Source organism: Cyrtonyx montezumae, unplaced genomic scaffold (assembly GCF_038088225.1).
Source record: "Cyrtonyx montezumae isolate F1298 unplaced genomic scaffold, pur_monq_1.0 scaffold_1, whole genome shotgun sequence".
NCBI lineage: Eukaryota > Metazoa > Chordata > Aves > Galliformes > Odontophoridae > Cyrtonyx > Cyrtonyx montezumae.
In genome coordinates, this window is record NW_027071825.1 from 5436390 (window position 1) to 5453760 (window position 17371).

The 17371-nt window shown below is 40.3% G+C and overlaps 2 protein-coding genes across 2 annotated transcripts; one reads left to right on the forward strand and one right to left on the reverse strand.

The window, feature by feature from the left end:
* Positions 1 to 250: 250 nt before the first annotated feature.
* PRPF38A (pre-mRNA processing factor 38A) lies at positions 251 to 4189 on the reverse strand. The gene is made up of 10 exons (XM_065738720.1): positions 4060 to 4189; positions 3832 to 3991; positions 3274 to 3395; positions 2760 to 2845; positions 2492 to 2602; positions 1827 to 1939; positions 1285 to 1311; positions 1110 to 1207; positions 711 to 759; positions 251 to 461 (listed from the first exon to the last, which is right to left on the reverse strand). The coding sequence occupies exons 1-10, from the start codon at positions 4187 to 4189 to the stop codon at positions 419 to 421; spliced, it is 939 nt and encodes a 312-aa protein (XP_065594792.1). The 3' UTR covers positions 251 to 418.
* A 288-nt stretch (positions 4190 to 4477) lies between these two features.
* ORC1 (origin recognition complex subunit 1) lies at positions 4478 to 17313 on the forward strand. Its single transcript, XM_065738732.1, has 17 exons — positions 4478 to 4509; positions 4953 to 5057; positions 5450 to 5577; positions 6792 to 6961; positions 7396 to 7771; positions 8189 to 8483; positions 8635 to 8739; positions 9063 to 9261; positions 9973 to 10079; positions 10742 to 10843; positions 11316 to 11487; positions 11671 to 11778; positions 12498 to 12647; positions 13896 to 14015; positions 15008 to 15174; positions 15991 to 16078; positions 17103 to 17313. Exons 2-17 carry the CDS (start codon positions 4993 to 4995, stop codon positions 17295 to 17297), a joined length of 2547 nt encoding a protein of 848 aa, XP_065594804.1. The 5' UTR covers positions 4478 to 4509; positions 4953 to 4992; the 3' UTR covers positions 17298 to 17313.
* The last annotated feature ends 58 nt before the right edge of the window (positions 17314 to 17371 follow it).

Below are 17371 nucleotides of genomic sequence, written 5' to 3' on the forward strand. Positions count from 1 at the left end.
TCACACTTCAGCAACTGAATGTGGCACCTGTTGGTCAAAACAAAGCTTTGATTTGAGAATAAAGCCAGTTTCAGTTAAAAGTCACAATGAAAAATTACAAAAGAAACAGGAAAGAGTTTAAAGACAAACCCCTTTTTTTTATTACTCTTCACTGTTTTTTACAGGCCTTGAGAAAAACAATCTATAAACCACCTTCAAATTTTATCATAAGGATTAGAAAGTAGAAGGAACTTTAGCTTTCTTTTAACTATAAAAAAACAAACAAACCCCAAAACACAAAAACAACACTTGTACAAGAGGAGAAGGATTAAAAATTGACTGCTAAAGCAGCCAGTGTATATTTAGCTGTCCATTAAGCAGGCAGGACAGTACTAGAATACAGTTCGAGGTCACTGAACTGTGTGCTGAAATTAGTTCATTATTCATTCCCTCGACGACTCTTCTTGTGACTTTTCTTAGATCTGAAACAGAAAACAGTTGTGTCACGCTGCTGGTAACTGTTTTAAACAAAACAACATGAAGTATAGCAGTAGGTGGTGTTTTATACAGCCACGTGTGGATAGCGTAAATAGAAAACACTGACTGAGGTACCATGTGAAATACTTCATTTACTACATTTTAAGAAGACCTTCAGTCCCCAAGATTCAGTGACAAGCATAAGCTCCTACAATCAAACAGAGATCCTAAAGACATGTGCCAAGAAATATTACCTTTCAGGTGATTTGGAATGACTTCTGTGTCTGTGACTACGGTGATGCCCTACAAGACAGAAAAAAAAGAAAACCCAAAAACAGTTACTTCCATAGACCATGGAGGTCTTTTTTGTTTTGCTGTTGCACTTTGCTTCTGGTGACTATGTCTCCTAGCTAATGGGAGAATTCCAAGCTTAATGAGGCACTCAAATTAACCTCCTGCCAAGTGTCTGAAAAACATAGGGAATTTTGTGTGTATTGAAGCAGTTCTCCACACTTTCAGACAATTAACCACTTTATAAACCAGATTAAGCACGTGAACTACCTTCTTGATACTATGAAACTGATTTTTCTTTTATTAGATGTTGTGCTGGTTAAAAAAAAAAGGCAGACTAAATTTGTAAACTACAGAGATACCTGGAGATTTAGATCTTGATCTGTGGCGCCTCTCCCTGGATCTGCTCCGATGTCGTCTCGGGCTTTTGCTGCGATGCCTCTCCCGGCGTGGTGATGGACTGAGAGAAAAGAAGCTTTTAAGACAGCCATACTAAAAGCATACATTTTAACAGGAAGTAATAGAATAAAAGATTACCTTCTTCTCTTCGGAGAGCGGCTTCGCCTGTATTGGGGGGAGAAAAGAGGCATTAAAAAATTATAGTTTCATTTCCTATATACACTTAGCATCTGCACCTCACACTCTCCTATAGCTTGCAGTAGCAGTTGATGGGCTCCATGCACAAGAGGCAGTACATGCTTTGGTCTGGGCCATACAATGAGCAGAAGGGTTAAGTGATGATTTTTTTTCCTGGCTTACTACCAGTAAGAATATTAATTGGATTTTCTCTTCAAACTTTGGTTTACGTGAAAATGAGCACTTGGTTCCCTTTACCATCTTCATTCTATTATATTTAGCTAATGTTGGCCATCAAGTTCAAGAGTTGATGAAGAAAAAGGGAAACAGACAAGCAGACATCAACTGTGACCATGTACTGCTCCTTACTTTAGGAAGTGGCTAAAGGAATTGAAAAGCCTAAGAGATTCTGGGGCTGAACTGTCATCTTCCCCTTCATGCTCTGCTCCAGCCCTCTGCAGTGCAGTAGGTTTAAGTACTGCTGAAAAGGAGCCATGTCTCACCTCCGTGGAGATCTGCTTCGGCTCCGCCTGTATCGTATAGCTGGAGATCTGCGAGGTTTGTCAAGATCTCTGTAGCCTCTTCTGCGGTGATCAGGAGAGGGTACTCGCTCCAGCTGGGAACAGTGGGAACAAAAGGTCCTGTAAGTCTTTCACCAAGGTTTTATTTATCAATAAGGATTTCTGAATGGTAAATCTAAGTGAAAAAAAAGAGGATATAAGTCATCCAACCAAGCTTTTTTTTTCTTCAGATATTTAAAATTCATATATGATCAGTACTTCCCAATTTGCTAACTGGAAATTAAAATGGCCACTTTCATACTGTTGATTCTTAAATAGTACAGCAAAATTGACTACGGTTGTCGTCACGACCTTCAACATCATTGTTACTTCTGGGCTATGTATATCATATATCTGAAATATGTTTATGTAGAACAGATTCAGAGCCGTGATTTTCAGCAGACAGGAAAGCTTGACAAACAGCACTTCAGAATTCCTTCAGGATGTAAAGTGTTCTCACAGGCAGCTTACTGTGAAAATCCATTAAGGGAGGAGCTGGTGCTGCAAACAGCTTTCTGAGATCTCTCAAACATCTCTCAAACTCCCATACAGTTTGCGGTGGTTCCACCACTACCTTTAACTATTTCTCTGCACAGTATGTCACCAACCTTTTCATCTTCCTCTTCTTCCTCCTCACTAGATTCTACATCATCCATATCTTCTTCCAGAGCACTCACACGAGGTTCAAGTTGCTCAGCTTCTTCCAGAACATATCGTTTCTAGGAGAAATTACAACTTTGTTCTTGAACTATATAAGATAAGCACCTAAGAGGCATTTGACGTGCCCCAAGAGTCTCAATCATAGCTTTATGCAGCAAGCAGTAGCTGATACAACTATTGACTAAGATGGCACTAAGACCATCCACTTCTCCCAACCTGCAATCGAGGCAGAATTATATCGCACACACGTTCCTCATGGAGTAATTCATCAATAAATTCATCCACATGCATCAGTTCAAATTCTAGAGGGAAAGAAATAGCGTTTTAAAAACAAAGTTAACACTATATAAATAAGGCACTTCAGACTTTGTTGAAAGAGCTGTACAAACAATAGCTTTAAAATTGTTCTTGATGTTAAGAAACGAGAAACTGCAGCACAGCTAGGATTAGTAATGTCCAGTGCTTAAACTCACTCAAGTAGTGTTTCTTTGGTAGATATGGAAAACACAAGCACTCCGGGAATGCAAAATAAACAAAGCAGCTCAAATTTGCAAAAGACTTGCAACACAATATCAAAAGCATGAGTTAGTAAAAGTGGTGTTTCAAAAAGACAGTTGTGTCCCATTTTGTAACTTACACATTAGTAAAAGAGAGTATCTTTCTAAGAAAAACATTTGATAGAGACCATCAGTGAGGCACTGAGAAGCCATAACCACATAAGGCTGCTTACCCCCGTTTCTGTTCTGACTTTTTATTTTTCTATAGTCGTTGTACAGTGGTTCTAGATACTTGTAGCAGTCAATAGCAGTGCCTGTCAATCTCATGTACAGCGCACCAAGCATTCGGACATACCTGGAAAGTAAATCAGTGCACATATCTGAGCTATCTGCATAGTCAGCACTTCAGGTAAAGAAAAATGGAATTTTATGAGGAACAACAGTATCTTGTATTAATGAGTGACTACTGATTTTCTCCTTCAGATACTCAAGCACATGCATCATCTCGGTACGGGGATTCATTATCATTCCCAGAGATTAAAGAAAGACTAAAGAGAAAGTAGGTGATTACAGCTCCATTAATGTACCTCACTCAACAGTACTTCAGGCTTTTTGGCACAGAACACACGCCACAAAGGCCACTAATTTCAGCAGCTCAGTGACAAGAGGAACAAGCCTTCAGAAAGCCTTAGCAAGAAGCTGAGTCCTGCCCTGAAGCTTCCCTGGCAATTAGGGACATCCACATTTCGACAAGCAAAAGAGAAAAGCGAGGAAAGGCCCTCCAGACTTACTTGAAGTCCTCATTTTTTATGAACTCCACAATGATGTCCTTCTCGGGCTGGATCTGCAGCATCTTTAGCGTCAGGCACAAGAAAGGCGTGGGCTTGATGTTCCCGCCGTACACGCCCCCCACGTACTTCAGCTCCATGGCCTTATCCACCACCAGCTCGGCTGCGAGAGGGACGGCCGTTAAAGCCGGCCTCCCCCTCCAACTGCCCGCCCGACCCAGCGCGCCATACCCGTGAGGCCGAAACATTCCTCCTTCCAATACTTGGACTCGTAAATGCGGGTGCGAATGATCTTCTCCACGAGGTACTGCGGGTTGGTGCCGTGGATGCTGTGCGCGTCCTTCACCGTCCGGTTCGCCATGGCGGCCTCCTCCGGCCCCGCTCAGCACAGCGGCGAACACAGCCCACTTCCGGCAGGAACAACAACTTCCGCTTCCGGTCTCCGTCCCCCATCTCACCACGTTCTGTTCGGGCACCGCATCGCTTCCGGTACCCTTTCCAGATTCAAATATGGCGGCACCGCGCGGCTGCCTTCTCCCGCCCTCTCCGCTCTGTGCGCGCGCGCAGCGGGGAGGGCGGGGCTGCGGGTGGGCTTTGGCGCGAAATTCTATCGCGGGGCAGCAGGAGTTCGCGCCGCTGCTGTGGGTGCTGTCGCGTGTGGGAATCCGCTGAGGCGTTTTGGTGAGCGGGGCCACGCGGTCCCTAAGGGCGGCGGGCGGGTCGTTCTCTCGCCCGCACCTCGAGGGCGCTTCGGGGTCTCTGTGGGCTCGACCCCGTCCGGCGCCATGGCCACGCGGGCTGTCTGGCGGCAGGAAAGGAGTGGGGGCGTAGGGTTGGGATGGAGGTGAAGCGTGCGCGACTGTTTCACCCCTGCGTGTGTGGGAACCGGGCGAAAACCAGCGAGGAGAAGCACTCAAACAGCTCTCGGTGCGCTCGAGCACTGTCCCGAGGAGGCGCGGCCCTCAGGGCTCGGCCGGGGGCTGGGTGGGAATGGGGCTGTGTCCCACCTGCACTGCTTGGGGGAATCGGGAACTGACGGCCAGTCCTGCGTTCTGGTGATCCTGAGTGTTTTTCCCCTTTTATTTTTAAGCCGTAAGCGAAAGCTGCTTGTTTATGTTCTTTAGCTTTTCCTCAGGAGTCGTGAACACCCATCAGCAGAGCGAAATGCTTTACTCCTGGTATGGAGAGCCCGTGAGCTCAGACAGAAAGTTGAGGACTCTGCAGTACAAGTAAATAACGTTTATTTCTCATTATCCCTGGGGGATGTGAACAGTGACTCTTGTTTTGCCTTTCTGACATCATTTAGGTTAATTTGGCAGTGAATATATTGTGAAGTAGCAGTAGTTTTGCCGTATGTGTTGTGATAGCATATGTGCACCACAGAACAAGGCGTTATAAAACTCTTGAAATGTAAATTGTATGCCTGAACAAGGGTGTTGTATGATATTTGTGAGTAAATGTTAACTACCTATTCAAAATTTGAGTGAAAGTTTTTAATCGAAAAACTGGAGTTTTAGGCTTTGTAAGAGGGGAGATAACTGTCTTTAAGGTGGGCAGGAGGTCAGCTTTAACACCTCATGAATTGTAAAGGACACTGACCTGTGTCTGCATTGTTTTCTAGAGGAATCCTTATCAAATCAGAGAGAAGCAAAAGGGAAAGATGCATACAACTTGGCAACTTTGTTCTAGTAGAAGGGGAGAATGCAGATCAACCTTTTGTGGCACAGCTCTTGGATTTGTATGAAGATGGTAAGAGAAAAACTCACCTCCTGTGCGAGGGATCTTAAAAATGTTTTAAAGATAATTATGTAATGGGGATGTGGTTAGCATTAACACTGTATCACTGCTCTAAGTTATTAATGAAATTAGACTGTGGTAGTCACTGCTTCTGTATGCATGTTCTAAGTGTTTGGTGCTGATTTCATCTAAACTGCATAGCTAAAGGCAGTTGAAAGGTTTTAAAAGGCACAATCTTTTGCTTAGTTGTTTACTTGTAAAAGAAACAGTCCTTGAGGAAGGCAATGTGAGCTCCTGCTTTCTTTAGATATTGGAGAATCCCACTGGAACAGCTGTACTGCAGCCCTGAGACTTGCATGATATTAGACACCAGGGCTTTCAGCATAAGGCACGGAGCAGAATAGATGGGCGCAGCACTTCTGTCCCTTGTAGAACTACTAATAGTAGTTATATAATATAGTAAAGACCTTAAAGTATAAATCGGAGTATAACAGTTGTATTATGTTCCAAATGTCTTTTAACTGTACCAACTGTGAACCTGCTCGTGCTGCTTATTCAGACTTTTTTCTGTTTTTTTTTCAGTGGGGTTCTCTGGTTCGCTGGGCAGTGAGCAAACATGTCTGGTTTATCTCTAAAATAACCCCAAAAATTAGCAGTAATGTTCTGAAATTTCTCAGTTCTCCTTTTATGCCACCGCCCTCAGTTAGTGGAGTTCAGCTAGGTCGCGTGCACGCCAATCAGGAACCTCTTCATTTGTGACAGTGAATGGCTAGATCAGCTGAAGGCTAGATCACTTCCATGCATTTTCTTTTTGAATTTCTCAAGTCTGTGAGAAGGGAATGGATATTTAAGTTTTCCTGATCTTCTGAGCAAAGTGCCTGCTTTCTAATTAAATTACATAGCTTTGGCAAGTAAGGATACAGACAATTCTGTACCAATTGCTATGAGAGCTGTCACCTTCTGCATCATCCCTCAGTTTCTAGTTCTGGTCTTAATTCTGTTTGATCCTGATCTAACTTATCTCCCTCATTTGTCTGGAAGAAGGATATTTTTCATCCTCTTTTTCAAAAAATATTTATTTTTTCTAAATTAGAAGTTAAGGAAGAACACTGCCTTTCAGCGCATGTATGCCAAGTCTGTCGTGCAATATTTCAGTCACCAAGGTCTGGTAATAACTATTTGTGGTATGAGAGAATTCTTAGTGTTCATTTTCTTTTCATTTGTAGGTGCACAGATGAAACATGCAGTTGTACAGTGGTTCTCTCATATTACAGAGATACCTAAGAATAAGCAGAAACTGCTTAAAAGAAGAATTTCTTCCCAGGAAGTGTTTTTTGATCAAGTTTCTGGCTATGACACTGACATAGCTGTGGAGACTATTATTGAAAGTGTGCAGGTATGTACTGCAGCTCATCTACGTGCTGAAGGAAAAAAGAAACTGAAACAATTTGAAAAGCATAACAGAACAGTGCAGCTGCCTTACTTCCTCCTGAACTGAGTGTGCAATGTGTATTTGATTGTTAATGCAGTTTTATAGGATGGCTGAAAACTTAATACTCCTCCTTCCCTCCATCCCAAAATGATTTTGGCTTTTGGCAGCCGGCCCATTTAGAAGATTGCATGGAAGGAATGTGATGGAGGCCTGTCGTGGTTTGGCAAGGCCTTGTAGCAGAGTAATGTTATGCTAGCTCTTCTGTAGGCTGAAGGCATTGCCATCAATAATGAAGTCCCATGAGTTCCAGCTGTAAGATATGTGGATAGAAAACAGTTGAATGATAATTAACAGTAAATATTAAGGCATGCATGTGTTGGTATTTTCTCCTTTTTCAGGTAATACCACTGCGCCTGAGGGATGAACTACCTACTAGATTAAAAAAGGAAAAAATCTTCTGCGTAAAACAGTCTTGGGATGGGAAATGCTTTCGGGCTTTGTCCCCTGACACATTCTCTAAGCTGAATGAAGCCAACAAGAAAGGAGATAGCATCCCCAACTCTTCCTATTCTTTTGTTCCTTCGGACATCATTTCCTCTGTGAAAAAGGAAACAAAGAAGGTTGCTCAGAGTGCCACAAAAGCAAAAAATGTTGAGATGGAAATAGAGTCAAAACATTCTGCTTCCAAGTCTTCCCTTTCCAAGGAGAGACATTCACTAAGACTAGCTAATGGCACCAAAAATCCAACAGCAAGAAAGAAGTTGGAGTTGGACAGTACGTATATGTCAGTATGTGTATTCTGTCCATTTGGCAGTTTTGAATGCGGTGTTGTGACTCCATCTTGACTTCAGAATGTCTGCCTTAATTTTCTTTAATTCTCTGGCTAATGGTATACTAGAAGATTTACATTGTACTGACTGAATGAGCACGTTTGGACCATATATCCAAACTGAAAGTTGAATAAAGTTAGAAGTGATAGTAGAGCCTGATTTTTTTCAGTTTTCTATTATGTTGTTGTGTTCGTAGGGGGACTGCATGCTTTCCAGTAATTCAATTTTCTACCCACAAAGCTTAATGCCATCACATTTCATTTAAATTCAGCTACTGAGTCATACCATGTCCTCTGAAACATCTAACTCCAACTATCCATGTTAAAGTGTGACTAAAATTTCTTTTGCTCTTAAATCCTAGGTCCCACAAGATCTCCTAGAAGCAAGCTCCAGGACCAGGATGTTTTGGAACTTTTAGATTATGATTATGGTTCTCTACTGTTAAAACCTTTAGCTCTTAAAAGAAAAGTGACGTTCACTGAAGCTCTAGGCTCACCACCAAAAATAACTTGTGCCAATGATAAGCTGAAGTCAGTGTTTGGTACTGCAGAGCATCAGGAGATGTTTAGTGACACAGTAAGATTGTCCTCTTATACGAAGTTTGAAGACTTTAATGAGAAAGTCAAGAATCTTAACGTGGAAGATGACACTATAGAGTAAGTCATAGTATTTCTATAATTTTGTATTTGTATTTTGAATTTGCATTGCACTAAGAGCCTTAACAGTCGAGCCTGAAGTTTAAGGGAACTCCTTCTCTCCATCTTTATGAGCGTGATTCAGATGAAAGTAGTTTTGTGTTCTTTCCAGCTTAACTGGACGTAAGGAGCTGGGTAGTCAGAGCCCCGTGGTGACCCCTCGTTCTCGTAGAAGGTGTACACAGGAGGCAAGCGCTCGCATTGCAGAACAAGTCAGGTGAGCCTGCTTTCATGGTGTCTTGTTCAGATAGCTTTCAGCAGCTTGAAGCCTCGAGAGTTCGTATAGCTTAACAGTAAGGTGCAAGTGATTGCAGGGTGAGTGGAAACTGTCTTAGTTAAGAAACATTAAGCTGACTTCCATTAATCCAGTGTGTTAATTAGCTGTGGAAAATTAACAGCTCAAGAGGAGAATTAAGTAGACTTGCTGATTATAGGCACCTACAGGAAACACAGAAATGTATCAAATAACACTGTAGTGAGCAAAGTTGTATGCAGGTTTTTAAAAAAAAACTGTCATTTCTTGTCATTTCTTTCTCACAGCTTATTAAATATGCTAGAATCAAAAGAGGAAGAGGATTTTCTGTCTAGTTCAGATGGTTCTTACTCCTCAAGTAGCGAGGAAGATAGTGATGTGAGCTGTACGCCAGTAAAGAAAACTAAACCAAGCAGAATGTTCAGCACCCCAAAATCTTCAAGGAAGCCTTCAGTTCATACTCCTGCCAAGACCCCAAGGAAAACAGTAAGCCACTGACATTTTAAAAAGTGGTTTTTAATGTTTGAGCCTTTTTTTTAATGCTTAATGCTGCTATGACAAAGTTAAGTATCTGAACCCCTTTGAAACATTCATATAATCTTCAGTATGACTAACTTATGAAAATACAGCAGTATTTATCAGAAAGCTCTCCAGCCTAAGCTGAGAAAATGTTGGATTAGGCTGGATCCCACCAGGGACTGCTGAATGTGCTGGGTTTGTTTTTTTCTTTTTCTTATGTGGCTATAATGCCTTGGCCTACTTTGAGGAAGGGCAGGGGAGAGAAGCACACTGAGGAAGAATATATAATATACTGTGTGGTTCTTTTTGTTTGGACAGTGAAATACAGATCAACAGTTTCTAGTTGACTGCTGTTTCTTAAGAAGCAGATCACTTGGTAATTCAGGATTTCAGAAGAATGTAAAGAACTTAACCTTTTTTCAGCAAGTCAGAAGGTGGAGTTGTCTGTGTCACTATTTCCCCCTGCTGGTTTCTTTGTCTCCTCCAGGAAGAAAAGGCCATGAGACTTAATTTGTTAATTCCATTCTTAAGGACTTGTGCCATCTTGTACTTTGACATCCCTAGGAAGTTATGTGTAATTAATGATTTGGAGGCTTGTATGAATTATCTGTTTATGGCAGAAATTCCTCTATGTAACAAATCTGTTTGAGGTTCTCATTTTTTTTTTTTTCTTCTCAGCCTTTACTAGGAACACCCAGGACACCCCAGAATGCAACTCCTGAAATTCCCAGGCGCAGCCATACAGCACAGAAGCCAACCAGTATTCTAGAAGAAGCCAGACTGAGGTAAAGCAGGAAATGCTTCTTTTGCTTCAGGGAGATGAATGAGCTGAAATAGGTAAACATCACCTTTACCAGATTGAAAGAGTTTGGTAAAAGTGGGTAATATTTTGATTCCCAAGGAGTATTAATGAATTGACAATAAATGCTATAGTTTCAGGTGGCTACAGTACTACTTTTACAATTGCAAGTTATTTTAACTAGTTCTCTTGTTAACTTCTGCAGTTAGGTATCCGTCTTTATTCTGTGTAACACTCAAAAAAAAAAAAAGTGAGGATCTCTAGAGGTCCCTTCCAACCTCTACATTTCTGTGATCCTCTCTTGTAGATTGTAATGGTACAATGAGTACCTTCCTACAAGCTGTCATATATCTCAAATTATTTTTGACAACAGATTTTTATTGTATAGTTAATGTTTGCTTATGAAAATGATCAGCCTTCTTAAAACTCAAAAGCTTAAAAACTGTAGAAAGACTACACTATTCATTTGGATACTTGACACTGGTGTTAAGATCTAAGAGATGTGAGACAGACTTGAAAAAACTACACACAGCTGTGGAGAGGTGGGAGGGGCTTGCTATTTGCTTTTTCCCCATAAGGCCTTTCAGGTAGCACTGTGAAATTCCAGCTCTCTGACCTCCAGTTTTTCTTGTTTGCTTTAATCTAAAGGCTGCATGTTTCTGCTGTCCCAAAGTCTCTGCCCTGTCGTGAGGAAGAATTCCAGGATATCTATAACTTTGTGGAAAGCAAAGTTATTGATGGTACAGGAGGGTGAGTGTGTTGGTGAGACTGTGTAATTGAGATCACTTATACCTACGGTGCCATGACAGTTAATCAAGACTCCTATTTTATAAAAGATTATCTTCATTTGACTGAAGTAAAGATCCTAGTGGAGTTTTCCTGTATTTTTTTTCCTTAAGAGGAGTTGTGCATATAATGTTAATTCCTTTGTTTTACAAATTCAAATTTAAGTCAGAAATACCTAGTCCATTTTAGATGTCTGGGAAAACTTTTTTTTTTAACAAAGCAGGATTAGAATTTAAGATTTTAGATTATTAGTTACTTAAAAAAGCCAACAGCCTGTGATCCTCTGTGGGACACGTCCTTGTTTGCAATAAAGTAACTGTTGGGAATCACCTGAAGTGACAGAGTCACTGGTGTTAGAGCTTGGGAGCTCCAGCTTCTTGATCCTGGGAGTGTTATCCTTTTGCTCTGACTGCTGAAAAGGTTTCTACTTTTGTAGGTGCATGTATATTTCTGGAGTGCCTGGAACAGGTAAAACTGCAACTGTTCATGAGGTGATTCGCTGTCTTCAACAAGCTACAGAAGATGATGACCTACCATCATTCCAGTTCATAGAGATCAATGGCATGAAGCTTACTGATCCTCACCAAGCTTATGTGCGGATACTAGAGGTGAGAAAAGCCTCCTCAGCACCTTCTCTGCTTTGAAAGAAGAAATTCAGATCCTCAGTGTTTTATGGGATTCAAGACAACTGACAGTTAATACTTCTGAAAGTTAAAACTGAAAAGGGTTAAACTCCCTATTTCCAGAGCTTTGGTGCAATTAACCTGCAGCATAATTTAATTCTTGTCCAGTTACTAACAGGTCAGAAGGTGACAGCAACTCACGCTGCAGCGCTGTTGGCAAAACTGTTCTGCACACCTGGACCAAAGAGAAAGACCACAGTGCTGGTAGTGGACGAGGTGAGACCAGACTTCATTCTCTGTCCTAAATATCTTTCCTAAAGTATCATAAAGACAGGATTTTAGAGAATGGAAAAACACAGTATACGTGCTTTGAGTATATCACATGATCTAAAAGAGTAGACTCTGCAGAGAGGACACTCAAATAACTCCTCTTAGTCCTACTAGGAAACTGAATGTAAATAGATGAGTCTCCTACCACCAAAATTCTCTGCCTTTGTTTTCATGTTGGTTTTATGTTTTATGACATAGAGTGATAACATCGAGTTCTAAATAGCATGGGATTGAACTGTTTAGAGTATGTATTTTATCTGGAAGCTGTTGCTTTCTCTGGAGAGAAAAGTCACAATGAAATTTCAGAGTTTCAAAGCTAGATTATGCTGTCTTCAGTAATAAACATTATTATTTTGTTTTGCTATAAGCTGATTCAGGTCCTTGCATGGCTAGGTGGTTTAACCTTGTTGGATGTGGTATTAATATCACATTAATGTTTAAAATTACAGCTTAGTTTCGTGGTGAATACTTTCAAAGAGAGATTCGAGCTCTAATTTAAAAAAATGCAATATTATTAATAGCTTAGTGAAGGAAATGCAACAGAGACAACTTGTTCAGAATAATGAAAGATGTGTTTTGTGGCAGAACTCTCAAACCTCATTGTAACTTGTCTTGTAAACACAAAGTCATTCTTTTTCAGTCAGATTATCTTTTTCCTTCTTCAGCTTGATCTTCTGTGGACTCGAAAGCAGGACGTGATGTACAACTTATTTGACTGGCCAACTCAAAAGCACTCCAAGTTAATTGTCTTGGCCATTGCTAACACCATGGACTTGCCAGAGAGAATAATGATGAACAGAGTATCCAGCAGGCTGGTATGTCCTCTAAATTGGGCTGCTAAGCAAAAAAAAAAAAAAGCATATTAAGTATTGCATGCAATCAGAAGTAATCTTGGAGGGAAAGATAGGGTGGGTGATTACATCTGAAGTTAACAGATTATAAACAGTTATCATCCCCCCTCTTGTCTCCAGAGGACAGTTGTTATAAGCGAAGTATAGGAGCCAGCTCACTAATCAGATGTTATGCTAAGTAAGAACACTCTGTTCTTGTAAGAATTAAGAAAAAGAATGCAGATGTCTTTTTAAACATATTAACTTTTCTATTATTGAATCCCATGCATCATTGTGAAGCTGCTTACTCCAGAGTTCAGAGAAATTTCTCTGTTTTCCCTTGCTATTTCCCCTTTCATTCCTGGAACATAATTACTTGTCTCTGTTTGCCATAATCAGATGGTGGGTTTTATTTGTTGAATACCTTTGATCAGGAAATTGGATTTACTCTATAAATGTTTAATACATTTTTCTAGGTCATTGTTTCAGCACTCCCATAAGAAGAGATTTGCAAAAAAAAAATGCTCTGCCTTCACCATTCTCTGACTTAAAAATAGTTGCACAATAACTGCAAATTGCTTTCTCCCACCCACTAAACCTTCAGATCAGCTGAAGATCTGAGAATCCATGTAGTCATGGGAAAGGAATTCTTCATAAGGGATGTAAAGCTTTACCACCTGTAGAATATGAAAGGCAGTATATCATATATAAGTCATAGGTTGGTCTTCTCATCTGAAATCAGTTGCTATTAGCTTGAGGCAGAGGTGGATTTGTAGTTCTTAGTGGGTTGCTGACTTACAGGCCTAGTGTCAAGTCAACAGTATGACATGTACAGATATGCTAAAGAAGAGATGGATATTTTTGGTGTGTTCTGCTGATACTGTACTTAAAACTGAGTGTAAACAGTTGTAATCAAAAGATCTGTTTATTGGGTGGCTCTGGTTTACTTACAAGTTTTATAAGAGAACTTGGATTCTAATAGCATGCACCACTAGTTCAACCCTTCTTTGGTTGGTATCTGCACTCAATCTGTTTCATATATGGATGTCCATGCTTATTTTACAAATACAAAGCAGAAATAAACGGTGAAAGCTTATCAAAGCTTGGAGGGGGGAAAAGAATGTGAAAAAGATTGCTCCAACCAGGGAAATTGACACTAATGACTATGCAGAGTATGCTTGAATAGTTTAAATACTACAAGGACTTCTCACTGTATTTTATTGTTCACTGTAGGGTCTCACCAGAATGTCCTTTCAGCCCTACACCTTCAAACAGCTACAGCAAATTATTTCATCTAGGCTGAACAGCACAAAGGCATTTGAAGAGGATGCAATTCAGCTAGTTTCCAGAAAGGTAAATATAGTACAAGTATTATTCCCTGTGTTGAGCTAGGTAAAAATGATGCGGGACACTGCAGAATTCTGTAACAGTAGTCTGTCTTGGTTCCGTGGTTACATGTTCTGCATTGGAGACAAAGTGAGATGCTGGGTGGATCATATGCTGCTTTTTCTGTACAGTCTACATGGCATTTTTGCAGTTAACATGGCTAAAGCAGTGTCCTTGTTTTATTCCATCAGCTTTGAGAAGGTAGCTTAACGATACAGTGTCAGCTTTCTGTGGTGTTTGGCATAATGAATCATTGGATGGATCCTGGGGTGGAAAAAAATCCAGTATGTCAGTAGCAGTGGAAATATCTATATTAATTTTCTATTTCTCAAGATGTTTAGAGCCTCAGTGTAACCTGTTCTATTTCCAATCTTGTATACTGTAGAGTACAAAAACCAAATAATGCCTTAGGGATCAGTAGCTTCTCACATTCAGATGAATGCATGGTGTAATGTCAACTTCATTAAGATTATAAGCCACAAATAGGGTTCTAAGAAGTATTTAGTATCAGGAATTTTGTAAACTTGAATTTACACTTCAAGTGTCTGAAAAACTTTTATTATCTGAAAAGAATGTGTACTCTTAAAATAATACTCCTTTGTGTTTGGAAAAAATGAGTTTTTCACTTTTTTTGTGTGAGCATGGATGCTTAAAATATTGCTGAAAAATTTTGCTGGTGAGGTGAATTGTTCATACTGAATTTCCTAGATTTTTTTTAACCTTTTGTGTTTATAGAATAAAAGTTCAGTCTTAAATTTGTGATTGCTAGATTGAGGAGGGTATAGGGAGGTTGCTTCTGATCAATAAGGTCGAAGTTTGACCAGTATTTCAAATCTGGATTTGCATAACGTTGTCCACCTGTTGTTTTTTGTTTTTGTTTCCTGGTCTGTTGATTCTACAAGCTGAGATAAGTGTTTAGAAAAGAAATGTTGCTACAAACCTGTCATGTTTGCTTTCAGGTAGCAGCGTTGTCTGGTGATGCAAGGCGTTGCCTTGATATCTGCAGAAGGGCCACTGAGATCTGTGAGTTTTCTAGCCAAAAGGGTACTCCTGAAATAGTCAGGATGACCCACGTAACAGAAGCCATAGATGAAATGTTCTCATCACCATATATAAAGGCAATCAGGTAAAAACATTTCTCAGAGGCATTTATTTGCTTTTGTGTCATTTGTTCTTTGCCATTTTTCACAAACCTTCAGTCTATCCTTAATGTTCCTTTTGGAGTGCATGTGATGCATTACACTTTGGTGAAATTAGGATTTAAGAAAAACAATCTCACAGCACCAGCTGGAAGAGATACAAAATAGGAATTAAAGATGGTAAAACAAGGTGCAGAAATTTCTTGTTTGATTTATATAGGATGCTTCCATATTAGGGTTCTGCTCAGGGCTTTTGGGATGTTCTGATTGTCCCTGTTTACTGGTGTGTGGTATCTATAAAATGTTACTGTGCTAATTCATAAGTGTAAACTGACTGTAACACATTGCAAACATCATTCGTGCTCTGATACGGATTCTGTCATTCTCAGTTTGGTTTCATAATTATTAAAAGAGCTACAGGTTTGTTCTGCCACCATTCATAGATATTGACTGCGTTAATATTTTTTCTCATGTTCCTCATGCAAATGCTTGTAAGAAACAAGGATCTATACAATTAGCAAACCATGTGGCACTTTGATCCATTAAGCTTCATATTCTGCACAGAGTTAAATGCCTTGTTCAGATGGTGAAAGGAGTGGGATGCAGTGCCCTGTACTGTCAGGCTGCCAGGTTGCAGTATGGGCTGTTTGACAGAATGGCTTGCACGTTTCCACTCCCAGGGAGAAAAATACTCTGCATTTAAGTATTGTTATGATGTGATTTCCCTTCCAGATTTCTTCTTAAGGACACACAAATTCTAAACCTTGCAGACTAATTCTTGTCTGTTTTGTTTTGACATTCAGGAATGCCTCACTGCATGAGCAGATCTTTTTTAAAGCAATTTTAGCAGAGTTTCGTAGAGCAGGAGTTGAGGAGGCAACAGTTCAGCAGGTATGTTAGTGATCTGTGGTACTTTTATTTAAAGAGGGGCTGTGCACTGTAAAAATTGTCAGGCAAAAACATAAATGTTTTGTATTTGTATTCCTAGAATCTGATGATAAGGTAAACTGGGACATGGCTGCCCAGCCCAGGTGTAAAGCCTAATTGGTGCTACCACTTGTAATTGGAAACACCTGCACTGATTAACATTACCAGTGGCTTGGCTCACAGTGCATTGAGAAATAAAATGTTACCAGGTTGGTAATAGTGGGTAACAGTTCAAGGATGGAAACTGAACACTGAATTTCTGTATCATTCTCTTTTGTATTAGAGACAGATACATAGACTCATACACCAGCAGAGCCACATAGAGAGTCCTTTTTGTTATTGGGAGCAAATGCTAATACTTAATACAAATATTTGAAACAATATATGTTATGAAATAACATGCTAACTAAATTTGGTTCTACAGCTTTGTAAATAAGATTTTTTTCTGTTACAGCTTCCTGAATCAGTTGATTGCATAAGTACAATGGGCGATCTGTTCTTGAACAGCAAAGAATATCTTGTGTTAGGGAAAAGCAGAGAAGATCTTAGTTTTTCCTCTAGCAACAAAAGTGTTTCTTCTGCTTTTTCAAAAATAGAAAATCAGGAAGCCCCAAACAGTGCCTTCTTACTGGTTTACTCTGCGTGATTTCAAGGCTTCAAGGTGTACTGTGCCTTTCTAAGCTGTGTTGATGTTTGCAGTCAGCAACGCTGCTGCTCTCTGGTCACTTGCCCTGCATGTTGCTTTTGAGTGGACAGGAAGGATCTGGGCTGCTGGATCACTTTAATTCCACAAAGCCCAGGGAAGGCACAGTAGAACTCCATATATCTAGTGCTACAACAGCAGTGTGTGCTTCGTGTCTGAATAGGCTGAAACTAGACCTTCCTTCCCAGAGATATGAAAGGAAGGAAACTTCCCTTTCTCACTTCATCCTGCTGGACTGCAGCAGGAGGTGAACAGGAGTTCCATCTCTATTTTTCTTTTGAACAGGTCTATCATCAACACGTGTCACTGTGCAGAATGGAGGGTGTGCAGAGCCCAACAGTGTCAGGGATCTTGGCCATCTGTGCCAGGCTCGGTGCCTGCAGGCTGCTGCTGCTGGAGTCCAGCAGTAACTACCTTCACATGCGTGTGCGGCTCAACATCAGCCAGGATGATGTCGTGTACGCGCTCAAGGATGACTAAGGCAATAGAGATTTGATTTTTTTATATGTATAAATATTTAAAGATAGTTTATTTTAATTATTGATGAAATTGAA